The 18,181-nt window shown below is 45.9% G+C and overlaps 1 protein-coding gene across 1 annotated transcript in view; it reads right to left on the reverse strand.

Moving 5' to 3' along the window:
• LOC138472665 (inhibitor of nuclear factor kappa-B kinase subunit alpha-like) overlaps nucleotides 1–18,181 on the reverse strand; it is a 1,781,717-nt gene that overhangs the window by 1,255,456 nt on the left and 508,080 nt on the right. The window contains exon 4 of the mRNA XM_069610956.1: nucleotides 2,173–2,242. Coding sequence (XP_069467057.1) covers nucleotides 2,173–2,242 — 70 coding nt within the window. The remainder of the gene's footprint in view (nucleotides 1–2,172; nucleotides 2,243–18,181) is intronic.

Consider the following 18,181-nt stretch of genomic DNA (forward strand, 5'->3'; position numbering starts at 1 on the left):
TGGTCCTATCCATAATTGACTATTGTAATGCCCTCTAACTGCGCACCAACCAATGCAACATTAAAAAGTTACAAATCATTCAGAACAATGCTATCAGAGTGGCTCTGAACTTGCCCAGGAACCTCCATATTTCTGACACCAGACGTAGTCTTCGATGGCTTTCAGTCTCCCAAAGAATCTCTTTTAAAGCACTTGCACTCACTCACAAAAGCCTTGCCAACCAAGCCCCTAGCTACCTAGCCAGCAGATTCACACCACACACATCGGCGAGACCTCTAAGAAGTGCTCAAACCAACTGCCTTGCTATTCCACGCTTCAATCTCCAGAGATCTGGTGGTCGCAGTTTCCCTGTCCTAGCTTCAAAACTTTGGAACTCCCTACCTAATCCTCTCAGAGCCGAACCTACCTTCCTGGCCTTCAAGCGCAAAGTCAAAACCTGGTTGTCTGCCCAAGACCTGCATGGACTGTGAACCTTAGCACATGAGCCACAATTCTCTGCTAAGAGCCCTCTGGTACTTGTAATCTGTATATATATTGTATCTCGTCTATAACTTGCACAATTTGCTTAATGTGTATTTTTTACCCTTATACAATGCCTATATATTGTATTCCTCCTGTATATTTTGTATAACTTGTAATATTTTGTATATTCCCTCCCATGTAATGACTATACATAACTCATTGTCTTGTTTCTATGCCAGTAACTAAGTAACACGCCCGGATGCCCTGTGGCCTGGTGTGCTATATAAATAAAATAAATACTAAATACTAAAAAACGTTTTTGAGCTAGGTAAGGTTTGCATTGATTTGTTCATAATTCAATCTCATCTTTGGATAGTTTCTCGTCTGGTATCGCTTCCAATCAAAGGAACAAGTCTCTTGGGGTTAGCTAACATAAAGCCAGTTTGTTTTCTGTATTGCAGCAGCTGGGGCTCCATTAGAGTGAACTTGATAAGCACTTGATTAATTATAGTTGTAATTTAATTATTTGAAGACGTTTTCAGTTTTCTGTTAGACCAGTTTGATTTCTTTGCAATGTTGATGGAATTTGGTGATTAGATTTGAAAGAGTTTAAGACTTAGTAACAAGGTTGCCAGGGAAAAAAATGAAGGCGACTCCATTGCCGCTACTTTTCCCGCACCGCCAAATAATTATTTTTGGCGGATTTACCACCAGCAGTATTATCGGGTGATAAATTGGTGTATTCACCATGCTGTAATTCCGCCGACTGTAAATCCACCAAAAATTCCAAGGGAGTAATATGGGGCCTCATCACGGGTTGGGTGGAGCGGTAAAAATATAGCAGTGACGCCATTACCGCTCTGCCCAATCCCGATTGATGGAAAGTTGGAGATTTACCTCCAGCTTACAGATGGAGGTAAATATGGCCACTTTTTGACCATTTTCGGTGCAATTTCTGCAGCGCGATTAGCACCACCGTAATAGCGCCGAAAATCCCCCCATAAGGTCCTATGGACTCTGGGAAAAATGGGGGTTTACAGCCTTGCCGCAACTTGGGATCTGGCACTAATAGCGTCGGACCGAGCTGCGGTAACACTATTTGCGTTGGGTGGATTTACCACCCAACTTGTGATGACCCCCATGGACTCTGAAAAATTAGGAATTACCGCCACTTGAAATCACTTGGTAATTCCTCGGGACCAAGTGGTGATAACAGTAATTTTGTTTGGTGGTAAGTCAGTGGATTTACCACTGAAATACCTTCAAACTTGTAATGAGGCCCCTTGTCTTTATGTAGTAGTGTCATAATGGATTTTTATGATTTGTATATTGCATTTGTATGTAAGGTTTCTTGGAAACTATGAACAAAAAGTGAATAAACGAAGGGTATGATAGCCATATTCTTACAATTCCACAGAGCACATAGTACAGTGAAGGGGTTTGTTGCATTTGCAGATCTAGAACCAAACTAGTAAATCGGCTATTTTTTTTAAACAAATTTGCTTCTACAGTATATGTGCAAAAACAAACAAAGTCCAACAATAAACATGTTAATTCAATTGTTTCAACATGGAAGCATTGTGTGCTGGAACACTGATCTAGGTATCCTGTGTAGAGCTAATTTGAACCAGTCATATAAAATCGAACATGAACATGTATACTCTACTTGTGAAAACAGTGCTTGCAAAGACGGAGATCGGAAACACCTACCTACATCACTGAGCAAACAAAGCACCTGGCTTTCCTTTAGACCACAGCAATTTTCAGGTTTGTTCAACAACTGCAGGAAAATGAGGTGACAAACGTGAAAAGAAATGTACAGAACAAAAATGAAAATATCTTTTTTAAATCTATTGCACACTTCTAGCCTCTCCATCCTGGAAACTCACAAAGAACAACAGTATTTTCCCCCAGATAGGTGTTAAGTTCAAAATCAACATTTTGTCGTTTCAACAAATTGCAATTGTAAAGTGGATAATGAAGTCTCTGAAACTTAATGCCAAAACACTTACACATGTATTACGTTGCAGTTTCTAAATTGTTACGAATAAAATACCTCCTCCGAGCCAGTGTATATCCAGTGTGACACATGCAAAATTAGACTGCTTTTAAAACTCTTACAATTTCAAATACTTAGAAGAAAGCACAATGAGATGAAGTAAATTGTGCATGGCCAAACAATGTATGTGATCAAGCAGAGAAACCCGGAAGGCTTCAAACTCAAGTGTCTATATCAGGGCCGTTAATTTGCACTGGCCACTTGCTACTGATAATTGACTCTTGGTGTGTAAGAAATGCAGTGCTTTTCTTATCTGTAGCGCTGAGATGGCAAGTGACTTTTTATGGCAGGCTATTACCTCTCAACTTGAAATGTTGACCCCTGGTCTATTATTAACTTGAATCACAAGATCCAGCTAAGGTTTGTTGGAATTTATTGCAGTGTGTTCGAGACAAGCTTATTCAAACAAACAGAAGTGAGAAATAATTTAGCTGCACATATGTAATTAGTTTTTGAACAACAATTTATAGCTCTGATTTCAAACATATAGAGCATAGGTTACAATATAGTTCATAGGGTACATAATGTGTCATTAATTTCATTAATATATTGACATAGAAATATCTTCACAAACATTTATACAAATGGCCAAATACAAACAAATCTATATTCATTTTCATCTGTCAATACACATAATTCACGCATTTCAACAAAGAGAACCAGATTATCTTTTTGAATAAACCTTGAGATTATTTATGCCCAATACTTTCTGGTTATATACCCTTCAAGGGAAAACCCCATCTGTTTTGGCTACATTTCACTCATTGCCCTTGATGCTAATTCTTTTCTGCACACAAAAGGCACGAAACAGAAGCACCTACCTTTGCCTTTTCTTTTTGCCCTGTCCTTTGAGCCCTTTGCTAACATGATCAGGTTGATCCCCTATATCCAGTGCATTATGCTTGAAAACAATGAATAAATGCTAATTATTTGCGGACTATATCCTAGTGACTTTTTCTAGCCCTCTGCATTCACTGTCCCTCTTACTGAAGGAGTTGAAACAATATGTAGCAGTTTTTAAATGAAAACACATTAACCAGAGATGATGAACAGGATACAATGTAATTTTGCTGCACGCCGATTTGGCATGGCCATTTCTCTGCAGCGCCCATTTCTGCACTGTGACATTATTTTGGTGAAAGGGATGTTTCGACGTGGCTGCATGCCCTCATGCATAAAATCACAGGACTGCATTGCAGCAAATCTCACCACCTCCCAGTTGCGTTGCTTTTCTTTTAATTACATTAAATGTGTTAAATAAAAAAAACAACATACAGCCTTGATCCCTAGTCTGTCAGAGTTCAAGGCTCAGAATGTAACCACGAGGCCACAATGGCTTGGGGCTTTTCAGTGCATACATTTCATACTTAGCCTATCATTTAATATGTTCATTGATAAGACTAGGCATGAAACGTGTGTGTACACGGTGTGAAGGTGTGTGAGAGGGATTGCACGTGCAGTGCACATTTGCTCTGTGAAGGCGACTCTTAGTGTGTGTAATATGATAGGTGCACCCGTGTGTGTGTGTGTGTGTATGTGAGCATTGTGACAAATCAAGTGTGAGTTTTCAGTGTTAGTGTGTATGAGAGTGTGCGTGTGTCTCCATGTAATTTGAAAGATGCCTATCCAGTTCTTTTGTGACTTGTAGTTTTGTTTTGTCGATCAAGTTTCCTGGATTACAAGTCCCAAAATGCAAAGTAATAAGAAAATCTGAATGATCATCTTCCAAATAACAAGGGACATGTGGCATATAACAATATATACAAGACATGTAACTTGGCTATATGTATATAAATTGATAAAGTCATTATTGAAGAATGTAGAAAAAAGAGGGTTTTGTGTACCAAAGACTATAATGGAGGGGTTTCTAGGTATCAAAAGCCAATAATTTTGACTTTAGTAATCAATTCCCTTTCAATTGTTTTGTAGTTTCAGGCAGGACCAGAGTATATGTATTGCTGGGCCACTGCCTTCACGCTTCCTCCGGAGAAGATCTGAATTGTTGGGATAGATATATCTTCCAGAGTTTGATGGAAATTAAAGCAGTTGTCAACCTTCTACTGAAAACCTAAGGTTTTTTCACACTGTTTAATATTTCACCAACTGCTTCCTTCAGTGTCCTACAGAGCAGTATAATTCAATGTTTGGAGTTGCTATATGTAGTAAGCAATTTTTCAAGTGGGGAATACAGCCTGCATACTGTAGCTTGGACTACTGTTTGTATAACTAATGTCCAATGTACTTATATCGCGCACCGTCACCACCGGAGTTGGTCCCCAGACGGATCTGTAACAAGAAGGCGGGCGGGTTCGGTTAGTCGGTTGAAGAGGGATTAGGAGAGTGAGAGAAATGGTGTGCTGTTGGCAGCTTCAGTTTTGTTTCCACCGTACGCTGAGCTTTGGTGTGAGTATCGGACCGGAGCGAGACCTTGTGTGCTGTTGATGGGGTTTATGTGTTTGTTGTTGTTGCTGTTTGGTGAAGTGTGTGCGGTTTGCAGGGCGAGAAATGGTTGTGTGGATTTTCAGGTGAATTAGGTAAGCAGAGATTTGAAATTGGGTTAGTGGTTTGTATGTCCTGGTTCTAGCCGATCTGGTTCTATTTAAATATCATTCCTGTGGGTCGGTTATGCTCTTCACAGTCCTAGTATTTTTTAGGGAATGCTAGCGTGACAATAACTCATGGCCCTATTAGGGAGTCTAGGAAGGTTGTAGGAAGGGGGTCTAGCGTCAGGTGATTGGTGGGGATTCGACTAATGTCTAATCTAATAAAAATAATCTTGATATGTAGTTCTATCTGTCTGCTTTTCTGACCCACCGCGACCCCCCAAAATCAAATTCGAAGCTCTAGAATGATTTAATGAGTCCCTTCCTATGCAGATCCTGAATTGAATAACATTGCTTGGCCTCTGAAATGCTATCCTTTGACAGCTGACTAGTTTGGATTGAAATTAATTTTTCAACAGAGGTAAAGGATGTAATTTCAAATTTGCGATTATACCAAGTCCCACCTATGTACCATCGTAACAGTCACTCTGCTGATATGTGCACTGGGTGGTCTGTCGCCCTTTTGGAGCAAGAAAATATTTGTAGGCGGTACTCGTGACCCATTTTTCTCTTAAGTTTGGTACCTTTCAAAAATAATATGCAGCTGTGCTGCATTACCGTACATTTCAAAGATTGGGAATGACAGACCTGCCTTATTTTGTGGGTGCTTTCAATTGAGATCTATCTTGTTGCCTTCTGTCCCCAGAAAGAAAATAGACATGTTTTGTAGTTGACTGAAAACGGATTTCAGGACTATAATTGGCAGGGCTCAGAAAATGTATGTAATTTAGTAATCTTCAGGGATTCAATACAGCCCAGCTAGAAGATCGCCAAGTGATACCGTATGATTATATCTGCTTTGTTTAGAGATAATAATCTAGGATAATTCACAGACTATGTGGCCAATCTTCTGAGGAATTTGTATGCAAGGATAATTTTATGCTTTTAGTTGCTAGATCAAAACGGGCTAATTCCCCTAGCTGCAGGAATTGTTCTTGTGGCAGTATCCTGTTCATAACTTTGGTGCAAAGCGCTCTATAAATAAATAATCAAATCATCATCATCTTCACATTTTCCATCAGAGCAAAAATGCAAATTGCGCCGTTCTGGAAAACTGATGCTCCTCAATCCTTTGATTTATGACTACACATTCTTTGGGAGCTGATGGTACTGGGGCAAAGTCTCATTCATTTGAATCAGATCAAGCTTGCTTCTTAAAAGGCATGGAACAGATTATTGAATTTCTAAAGACAGACAAATGTGATTTCATATCTCCAGCGAATGAGATCATCAAAGTTGTTTGGATGATACATGAGGGTGGTTTTTGTTCAGAGCGAAAGTGAGAGGCAATTTTACCAATGTAAGCCAGCATACTTCAGTTTGATCCCCTGGTAATGGTTGGTGTGAGAGGGTTTGGTTACTTTCAAAGCCTCACCTGAATGATAAGGCACTGGGGTATGAGCTTACCCCATATGGGATACATTACTCACCGTAATCGTATTTCTGATGCTTGTATCTGCTTAGATTCACATGCTGTGCATAGGCCGACATCTAGTGGAAGCTGCGGAGTATTACAGTTTGTTTTTCGAAAGTCGAAAATGGGCGTCGACACAGGCGTGCCAGTAATACTATCCCTAGTGTGACGTCCACTGTACCCAAGATCCCTCACGCGTGTAGGATCCTCAGATTGTATTTTTTCTGACATGAGGAAGCATGAGGAGTAGCGCGAGTACAGATAATCCAAGCAGATAAACAGAAAGGTAAGACTACAAGCAATCATGCGCCTTCTCTCGGAGGGGAGGAAGGGTGGGTCGCATGTGAATCTAAGCAGATACAAGCATCAGAAATACGATTACGGTGAGTAATGTATCCCTTCTGAGGCTTGTGGAATCTGCTTAGATCACATGCTGTGCATAGATTAGCGAGCAGTACCAGAAGAAGGAGGTGGGATGTGAGAAGGGTCATGAGCAAACAGGTGTCTTAGAACCGCTTGTCCCACTTGTGTATCTGTCTTGGAATGAGTGTCAATGCAGTAATGCTGAGTAAAAGTGTGAATAGAGCTCCAAGTAGCCGCTTTGCAAATGGTGTCGAGGGGAACATTTGCAATGAAAGCCAGAGTGGCACCAATGCCTCTAGTAGAGTGGGCCCTTGGCGTAAAAGGCAGAGTTTTTTCAGAAAGAGAGTAACACAGCTGTATACAGTTGATAATCCACTTCGAGATAGCGCCTTTAGAGACGCGATCCCCCTCTCTGCCTGTAGCTACGGAGACAAACAGTTGATCTGTTTTCCTTAGCGGTCTGGTTTTATTTACATAGTATAGGACCGCCCTACGCACATCTAGGGTGTGTAGTTTCACCTCAGCCGAGCTTTGTGGGTTTTGGAAGAAAGCCGGAAGCTCGATGGACTGGTTTACATGGAACTTGGATATGAATTTAGGTGAGAACCTAGGGTGTGTGCGTAAAACCAGTTTGTCCTTGTGGATAGTAAAGAAAGGATCTTGCACTGACAGAGCCTGAATTTCACTGACCCTTCTTATGGAGGTAATGGCTACTAAGAAGGCCGTTTTATAAGTCAGGTGTTTGAGACTACTTTTATGCATGGGTTCGAATGGGGGTCCCATGAGCTTAGCTAGCACCACGTTGAGGTCCCATCCTGGCGGTGGGTTCGAAATAGGAGGGTGAAGTCTCTTTACTCCTTCCATGAAGGCTTTAACCACTGGCACTTTCCACCACGAGACCTTGTTATGAGATGTGGTGTAAGCCGAGAGGGCTGCCAGGTGTACTTTCAGTGAGTTAAAAACCAACCCTGCATCCAGCAGGTGGAGCATGTATGTCACAACGTTGGAAGGAGTGCAATCAACCGGGTTGATTTGTTTATTCTGGCACCAGATAACGAATCTTTTCCACTTATCAAAGTAACAGTGCCTTGTATTTGGTTTCCTGGACTCCTTTAGAATGTCCATACACCTCTGTGGTAATTTGAGATGTCCAAACTCTATGACTTCAGGAGCCATGCTGCTAGGTTCATAGAGTTGGGTTCCTGATGCACTGTTTGACCCTGTTGCTGGGACAGTAGGTTGTACCAGGCTGGGAGTCTGATGGGTTCGCACACCGCCATCCTGCGTAGGTGTGGAAACCATGGTTGTCTCGCCCACATGGGAGCAACTAGGATGAGCGTCATCGATTCCTTGTTCATCTTGTACACCACCTTCCTGATGAGAGGAGTTGGTGGAAAAGCGTACGCAAACATCCCTGACCAGTTCATCCACAGGGCATTCCCTTGGGAGTCCGGTTGGGGGAACCTGGATGCAAATCCTGGGCATTGTTTGTTTTCGCTTGTGGCGAATAGGTCTATAGTGGGGAAACCCCACTGAGAGAAGAGATCTTCTACCACGTCTCTGTGAAGGACCCATTCGTGTTCTTCTGGGAGGGAGTCTCTGCTTAGAGCATCCGCTAGGGAATTGAGCTCCCCTGGAACATGTTGCGATGACAGGAAGATGTTCCGTCTGAGTGCCCATATCCAGATTTTCTGGGCAAGCTTGGACAGATTTGGTGAACGAGTCCCCCCTTGCTTGTTTAGATAGAACATGGCTGTCGTGCTGTCCGTCCTGATCTGCACCGACAAGTTCAGTAGATGGGGCTCGAACGCCTTTAGCGCTCGGAATACTGCCAGAAGCTCTAGCAGATTGATGTGGTTCTTGGCTACTGAGTGAGACCAGAGACCCTGAGCTGTGTGGTGGAGATGGTGAGCTCCCCACCCAGTCAGGCATGCATCTGTAGTCACCACGGCTTGTACTTCGGGATCGTAAAAGGGTTTCCCCTTTGCGAGATTCTCTCTTGTCCACCAGTGTAGGCTCTGTACGAGTGTTGGCGAAACGACCACTAGATCGTCCCAATGACCACTTGCCTGAGACCACTGTTTCGCCAACCATTCCTGCATGGGACGCATGCGCAGACGCGCGTGGGGGACCAGGTAAATGCATGACGCCATCATGCCCAGTAACCGCATAGCTTTGCGTACTGTTATCTGTTGACCTGACTGATAATGCGGAATTTGCAGAAGTATATTCCGAATTCTCTCTTCCGAAGGGAAGGTCAATCCATGCTGAGTATCTAGGATAGCTCCTAGAAATTGTTTTGAGGTGCTTGGCACCAGACTTGACTTTTTCTCGTTGATAGAGAAGCCTAATTCGTGGAGGAGGTCGATAGTCCTTTGAATGTTTGACCTGCAAATTCCTGGGGTTTCCCCCGTTATGAGCCAGTCGTCCAGATAAGGGTACACCGGGATTGCTTCCCTGCGTAGGTGTGCAGCCGCCACCGCCAGTACCTTGGTGAATACCCTTGGTGCAGAAGCTATCCCGAAGGGCAGTACCTTGAATTGGTAGTGGCGACTGTCTACCTTGAAGCGTAAGTACTTTCTGTGCGCTGGGAGCATGGAAATATGAAAATAAGCATCTTTCATATCCAAGGTTGCCATGTAATCCCCCTTTTTTAGGAGGGGGATTACCTCTTGTAGCGTGGTCATACGGAATTTTTGGGGCTTGACATACTTGTTGGCAGGCCGCAAGTCCAATACTGGGCGCATTGTCAAATCTTTCTTTGGCACAAGGAAGTAAGTTGAATAGATACCCTTGTTTACCTGGTGTCCTGGGACGAGTTCTATCGCGTCCTTTTCTAGCAGAATGGCGATCTCCTCGAGAAGGATCCTTTGATGCTCTAGGGAGTGCACTCTTTGTCGTGGAGGATGGTTCCGGGGACGCTGCAGTAGTTCTATACAATATCCCGCGGATACTGTTGACAGCACCCATCTGTCTGAGGTGATCCCTTCCCAAGCCTGGGTGAAGGTGGAAATGCGTCCCCCTACTGGGGTTGCGTGGCAAGGGACCCTGAACTGAGCGTCACTGTTTTGGTGGAGGCGTGCCACCTCCCTTGTTGGGGCTGCCTCTGCCTCTTCCACGACCTCTCTTGTTACCCCTGCCGTAACTCTGGGTAGACTGCTGGTTGTTATTCCATTGTGTACCCTGTCCCTGGGCATAGTTGCCTCTTTGTGAATTTTGTCCGCGTGGGCGACGAAAATTACTGTTCCCCCTCTGGTTAGGGGGTTTGTTGGTAAGCTGGCCAAGGGATTTGAGAGTCTCATATTCATCTTTGGCATTTTTAAGTGCGTCTTCGACCGCTTTCCCAAACAATAGGTCGGGTTCCACTGGCTTGTCTATTAAAGAAGCCTGGGTTTCTGTCTTGAATCCCGACTGCCGTAACCACGCATGTCTTTTGATAACAGTACCTTCTGCTATCAATCTCCCTGCGTTGTCAGCGGCGTCGAAAGTTGCTTTTAAAATGCAACCAGACACGGCTCTCCCTTCTGCCGAGATCCGAGCCAGCTGGCCCTTTAATGGTTCTGGAGCAGAGGCAATGAGCGCCGCAACCTCTTCCCATTGATGGCAATTGTAACTAGCCAACAGGGTGGTGGAATTCGCAATCCTTGCTTGGTAGGCGGACGTTGAGGCTACCTTCCTGCCAAACCCGTAAAGTTTTTTGCTCTCCTTGTCGGGAGGAGCTTCTGATGAAGATAAGGGCGTGCCAGCCCTTTTTCTAGTGTTGGTAACCACTAGGGAATCTGGTTTAAGATGTCCCCTTATATACAGAGGGTCAGACTGGGCTGCCCGGAAAATCTTTTCAATTCTGGGGTTGACAGCTCTGGTGAGGTTCGGATTCACCAGGGAAGGATCTATTCTTCGTTGGATGGATTTGAGGATAGGGATGGTCTGAGCGACTGGTCTTCTCTCTCCTACAAACTCCTCCGCGAAGTCCCTTTCCTCCTGTACACCGTGGGTGTCGATGTGGAAGTGTTCCGCTGCTCGAGCGAGAACCTCGTTAAGGAGGGGCTGGTTATCAACTGGAGAGTCAGTAACTGGGGCTTCGCTTTGTACTGGGGAATCTACTCTGTAAATTTCCTGCTCATCTTCTCCCTCCTCCAGGTCCTCATCCTCCGCATAGTAATCTGTCCCGGTTTGTTCTTCCATCATGTCAAACTCCTGGTCCTCTTCAGGGAAAACTTGTCCCTGGTAACTGGGGAGTGGAGTAGAATATGGAGTGGAGTAAGGCTGAACCTCGAAGGGTTCAGGTCTTTCGACCCGGGGCTTTTTACTTAGCGGGATGGGATCGGAGGAGCCTGAGGGTGTGGCCTTTTGAGGGTTATATGAAAGAAAGTGTTCTGGGTTCTTATCATAAAAATCAGCTAAGGAAGACATCCTAGACATAACCCTGTCTATGTCTTCACTGGACCATTCCCTGGAACAGGGTATTACTTTAGCAGGTGATTTATGGGACTTTTCAAGGGTAGACTTGTGTTTGCTTGTCTGCTTAGGCTTTACAGGGGTGGAAGGCTGTGCTTTCCGCTGTTTCCCCCCTTCCCCGTGCGTGGAAAAATGTTTTCCCTGTCCCTTGGGGGCCCCAGAGACTTTCGACGCCTGGCGTCGAGGGTCTGGAAAGGTATCTGTGTGCTTCGGGCGTGGGGCCTCACTGGTGTTAACCGCGGTCTCGGTATCTTGGAGCGTGGCCTGGGGGTGGAAGTCGTCTTCGTCTCCCGACGATCGAACTTCCGTTAGTGTGTGTAGCGAGGCACTCTTGGCAAGAGTGGATGATTGCCTTGCGTCGTGAGGCGATCTCGATCGAGAGCGCCCAGAGGACACCGAGTCGGACCGTTCTTTTTGTGCCTCTTTCCGGGAAGTCGACGTCGTCGAGGTCCGGTTGGTCTTAGTGTGTTTAGTGTGTGTTAGGTGTGTAGCGCTTGCGTCGCCGGGGGTCTTCCCCATAGCCGCCTTGCCGGACGACCTTCCGAGGTCGGGGACCTGCGCTCGTCGGCTGTCTTTCGACGCCGTAATGCCCTCGCCGTCCGAAAGTACGGCGTCGCTGCCATCGCTGAAGGCGCCCTCCGCTGCCATGGCCTCCTGCCTGGCGTGGTGGGCCCAACGCTTTGTCGAACGGTCCTTAAGTGTCTTAGGTTTAAACCTACTACACGCTCTGCAGTTCGCTTCGGGGTGATCCCTCGGCAAGCAGAGATTGCACGTGGCGTGCCTGTCGACCCAAGGGTATTTGCGATTGCACTTGGGGCAGAATTGAAAAGGGGTACCCTCCATACGCACCTTAAGGCAGCGGGCTGCTAAGTGTAGGAATATATATAAATGTAACTATATATCAAGAGTGAAGAGTATGTACCACCCCCCACTCTCCCTACTTGTAAGGGCCGAGGCCAGCGGCCTACTAGGCCCGGGCCGAGGCCAGCGGCCTACCGAGGCCCAGATCCGTCGTGCAGCAGTCGACGGTCGATGACTTCTCCAGCCGTCGTCGAGGTTGAGGGTCGACGTTGGGGTGGGGAAGGGAATGAATAAGAATTAAAATTATAATAACAGCAAAAGTATGGCTAAGGCCAGGGAACTCCGCAAGATGCTTCCGACCAGTATGGCGGAAAAAAACAATCTGAGGATCCTACACGCGTGAGGGATCTTGGGTACAGTGGACGTCACACTAGGGATAGTATTACTGGCACGCCTGTGTCGACGCCCATTTTCGACTTTCGAAAAACAAACTGTAATACTCCGCAGCTTCCACTAGATGTCGGCCTATGCACAGCATGTGATCTAAGCAGATTCCACAAGCCTCAGAAATGTCATTACAAGTAACTTTTGGTTGTGCAAACTCCATTTTATGATGATATGCGCTTATGAAGAACATGACATGCATTACTCGCCTCAATAGCATTCCTGATGATTGTATCTGCTTAGATTCACATGCTGTGCATATAGTCAGGACTGTCACAAAACGTGGTGTGGCCTGGGGCAAAACATTTGGTGAGGCCTCCTTACAATTATTTGCACTGGCCCAGCGGTGGCTCCTACACAAACAGGAGACTCGAAAAATCTCCCCTTGCGTTTATGTGCAGGATTCCAAATATGGTTTATTACAACAACTGCAAATCAACTACAGCAAATTTAGATGTCTCTACTGAAGAAAGGTGCAGGCCAGACAAACCTTTGTACCATATGCATCAGTATACACAGTGACAGAGGATCTACAGTGGAGGCCGGTACATTTCTGAACTTAGGAGACTTAAATTGTTGCGCCAATTATGCAGGATCAACAGAGCAAGCACAGTGAGGAAGCCAAACCAAAACAAGGGTTGCTTGAGCGGGGGTTTTCACTCCCAAGAAGGTTTGAAACATTGGGTTAAAATTATGCATTTTACAGCACTTTCGTTGCAAAATTGGGTAGGAATCCATATTGGGTTTATATGGAAGCACATGGAAAAACCCAATAGTTGCAAATCACAAACCGTGCACAGGAACATTTTCCAATATATTTCATTCCGCCTTTCCACACAACATATGGTACTATAAAAATAAATTAATGCTGGTTGTTCCCATGAATGTCAACGCAGGCTAAATCAATATATGCCATTATTACCATGTAAGGACTCCCAGCCAGTAAACATGCCATGCCACAGAAAGTATGTCCAGGCTGACTGCGCACCATAAGTGTCATTAGTGGTTAGATTGGCCTAAATTCAATGTGGGGCAATTTAGCTAGGTAGTATGTTTGCTTTAACTTTGATGCATAGTCCTGTGCGTCAAGGGTAAAGCAAAAAGAACATTGGCAATACTAACAGTTTGGCATGGGAAAGGCACTTCTGTATTGATATTAGCTGGCCATTAATGGTACCAGGTGCAAAATGGTTTGAGCAGCAGTGCCTGGGAAACGCCTAATACGTGTGCACAAGCCAAAACTGTTGGCTTTGCCAATGCTTGTTTTTAACAGGACTTCAGCAAAAGACATGCATGGTGCTTTTACATCGAGTGGCTGAAGGCAGACATGATCAAGACTTTTTTTCCAGTCTTTTTATTTGATTTTAACAATAAACCATCTCAAGAGCATTGATTCACTTATTTCACAATTCGTTTAGAGATGAGCATAACAAACCAACACATAATCAGGTGGGGGTAGGGGGTTCATTGGGGGAGGGGTAATCGGGAGTGCTGTATGTCTTGGGCATGTTGCATTGGACAATTGTTTTTCGCAGGGGGCTCTAACTGGTCATTGTTTGAGGTGGGGCGCTTCTGGGGATGAGCCCTGTCCTCCGCTGCTCTTGGTTCCGAGTTAACAGCACACGGGGGGTGGGAGGGGTGAGTTCGGTATGGGCTTCGAGACTGGTTTTCAGCTTACGCTAGTCGTATTTGTCTAGCCAGCGGAGGGGCAGTGGTTTCCTTGCCATTCTGGGGTACTGTTCCTCGTAATCTAGGAAGGGGGCCCAGGTGTCGAAGAACTTATTTCTATGGTGATTATTTTCTCCGCAACTACAATGTCCCAGCACTTGGCCCACCGCGGGGCTGTGAAGATACTGGTGGGGGGTGCTTGTACTTCCGCTCTTTATATGGTAGAGGAGAGGCACAGAGGACCCCAGCCAAGGTTCTCAAGCGGTAGCAATGGACGAGCAATCAAGGCTGAGCTTCTCAGGAAGTGATGCAGGCTGGTTCTTAAGTACAGTGTAGTCCCCGAACCCCCACAAAGGAATGTCCACACACTGTATTACTGAAAACACAGTCTTTATATAATTAATATTCAACGGTATGTACACGATTGTTAGGGAGAATTCTCCGTTAAGGCTAATTTCCCAAACCTAGTGAGTCCCCCAGCAGCTTTGCTGGATTTTTGGGGTTTCTTTTTTTCTCCTGCTAAGAGTGAGACTTTTTTTCTCCCACTCTTAGACATGATTTGAGATACCCTTTGACTTTGCAATGTGTTTAATGGGCTATGGGGTCTTTTACTCCATAGGGTTTCATGTGGTTTTTGGTAAGTGTGTTACACAGCACCCTCAGTGCAGTAACACAGGGGTGTCATAGTGACCCCCAAACAGACTCCATACCCTGGGACTGACTACTGTCTCCCAGGGCATGTAAAGTCACCATTGACTTTACTAGTCTTAAATTGGGAACAGAACCAGTACAAACCGTCATATTGTGGAAGTATTGGTAGGGGTAATTAGATTGCCCCTGGGTCTGTTTTCCAAGGGGGCACTGTCCAGTCCCCCCTTGGCGAGTTTCTGGCTGGTGGCAGTGGATACCACGCAAAATATTCCACCGGAATATTTCCTATGGGATTTTCCCATTCATTTTAAACGCACCACTTTTTGGTGCAATGTTAAAGATACCGCCGGGTTATTTATTTAATATTTATTTCCCGGTTGGGTCTTTTCGCCAGGACTCGGTTTTAAAATGTGTTCGCCTCTGTAACTCCAACCCAAGTCGAGCCCTTTGTTCCACTTTTTGGCGGGCTTCTCCACAGAAGCCTCCAAAAGTGGTGCCACTCTGTCTGTGTCTGCAGGATGTGTGGGAGGGGGGTTTAGGCACCCTGGACTGAGTTGCCTCGGCAACTCAAGTCGCGCTCTTGTGTGATTGATTGGCCCAGTGGTGAGCCGCCCGGCTCACCACTTAGCATGTTTGAGTGACAGCTAGGACTGATGAATGGGGTGGGGGGGTTTCTGCATGAAAGCAGGGCTTTGGGGACTGGGACCTCAGACATTGCCACAGGACCAAAGAATCCGAAGAGGGAGAAGCTGAGCCGACTGGCAACGACGACAGCACCATTGGAGCCCTGCTGAACCGACTCACCACTTCTTCCAACGACAGAGGTGATCTTCATCCCGAAGAGTCTTCTTCCTTTGACTGGTGGGGATAACCAGTTTGCCCGCCTTTTCGCCTTCCCGGATCATCTCGTGGCCGCCTTGCCTGTGCCAAGCCCCCCGGCAACCGGGATACCACGTTTTACCACTATCGCAAATAAAAGGGTAGTACCTTTTAACCGGAGAACTCCACGGCTGGTTTCTTCCCTGGCAGTGCAACGACCTTCAGCTTTCCTCCACGCCGAGATCTTCTCTTCCTCTGGACGACGCCGCGACTTACACCCGCTGCGAGGAACAACTGCCCCCGCTGGAGGATTCTCTCCACTTCAAGGTACTGTGTCCGCCTGGCCTCCCTCGCAACAGTCTGCGTGGGGTGTCTCTTAAATCCTCAATTTACCACTTGGGTTGGCCCTAGGCTGGCTAACTGAACTTTTCTGAGCTGAACTAATTCCTTTTTGAACTCCCTGCAAGACTTTTCAAGCCTTTTAAACTGTGTGATCTTGGGCGCATTGGTGTTCTACAAGAGGGAGCCTGGCCTCTGAACTTTTTGCTCACAAATAGACTTCGACTTTCCTGCCTTGCTGGGTGCTTCTAAAGAATTGTATTGTGTGCTTTTCCTAATTTCTGCCTTTTCCCTCCCTTTTTCTTAACTTATTGGAGTGCCATCTTTAGTTAAGTGCTCATCTCTGTCTGGAAATAAGTGGTGTTAACTAAGACTTGTCTAATAAGGAATAAGGGATGTATATATATTATAGTGACTGTGTTTTTGAACTTCCTTACAATAATAGTGCTGGAGTGTTTCTAAGTGTGACTTAATAAATAATTATATACTTTGATACCAAAGCTCTGGTCAGTGTTTGCTTGTGCTACTGTATTTTGGTACCTATCTGGTATACTCTATATACTGTCTAACTCTTCTTGAGAGAAGTCTGGCTGCACAGCCACAGCTACCAGGTAAATCTGGGTGGTACAGACTGCTACCAATTGGGTTTACTGCCAACACCTGTAGTCTTAAGCCTTTTGCAGTGGTCCCTAAGGGAACTGCACAGGTTTCTGCCTAACAACGATCACAATAACGCACTTTGTACTTGGAAATCATCAATGATAAATATATACAATTCTAAAGTGGTACCACCAATGTTATCAAATCTCATTAAAGTGCATCAACTGTACGGTTAAAATGTCACACAGATCAATAACGAGGAAACCAGCAATAGAGATAGGAAGGAACGTAAGATGGTTGAAACAATAGGCAGAATGCTGGCCTATACCGATAGATGCAGTTCTGTGTGGAGATCCCCCCCCCCACCTGGGCAACCTGTAAAATAAAGATATATAGCACAAGCCCAGTCCATATTTTGTTGAATAGCCTTATTTCCTCCTATTCACGTTCTACCCCCCCCCCCCGCCCCAATGTACCTGGTGGAGAAGAGTTCTTCGAAGACGCGTCGAAGGATCCTTCTTGAGTGACTCCCTTTAAAGCAGGAGCCACGAATCGTCGAGAGGCATCGAAGATGGTGAACTTATCGTCGACGGCGGCGATGAGAAGTTCAAGGGTGCCGAGACCCCGATGTCGATCCAGGCGGTGCTCGTCAGCGACGTCCTGCGAGGATGAGGTGTGCGGGGCACCTCTGCGATGGTTTGTTCAGGACCGCAAAGAGTTTCAGAAGAGCTGTGGCCCAACAAGGGCGTTGCGTCGTTGAAGTCTTTGTGGCCTTCAGGTGGTGGGATTCTCCTCGGCGCGTTGGTCGTCCTCAACTTTCTCCAGCGGGACAAAGCGGTCGACGTTGCAGACAAGGGAGTCCTTGAATTCAAATGTTCTTAGGCAAAAGAGCAGGTGGCTCTTGTCGTCGGCGGCACGGCGTCAAGTGGTCCCCACGGCTGGGCAACACAACGTCGACGGGCCTCCAGCGGTTACACAAGCCTGCGAACCCTGGTCGATGGCAATAGACTTCGACAGCGGTGAAGTCCGGGTGCTTTGCTTCGTTCTCGTCAGCGGTCCCGTCTCGAGTCGGCAGCCTTTCGAGGGTCTGACTTCCAGGGAGCTTCGGCGAAGGTTAGCGGTGCTCGATGGTCCCTCGGAGCACGGGAAGAGGGCGCTTTACCAGGTCCTCTCTCGGATCAGTCCTTGACGAGTTCAGCAGCTTTCAGATCAGGTCGAAGCAAATGCAACAGCAAGTCTTCGTCTTCCAACTGGGCGTCGAGGATTAGCAGTTCCAGTTACTCTTAAAGTGTAGACACAGCTTCTGAACAATTTCCAGTGGTGAGAGGTCCACAGATATACCATCTTGTCTCAACCGCACTGCTGGGTCACTCTCAGCAGCCAATCATACAGAAGGGCATTCATGCAGTCAGCCAGCCAATCAGGCACACAGTGCATTCAGGCCATCCTCCTCCTTCTCAGACACTCACAAAAAGGAATGTGGATTGGGACAAGTACCCA

Source organism: Ambystoma mexicanum, chromosome 8, assembly GCF_040938575.1.
Source record: "Ambystoma mexicanum isolate Mex_15411 chromosome 8, UKY_AmexF1_1, whole genome shotgun sequence".
Taxonomy (NCBI): Eukaryota; Metazoa; Chordata; class Amphibia; order Caudata; family Ambystomatidae; genus Ambystoma; species Ambystoma mexicanum.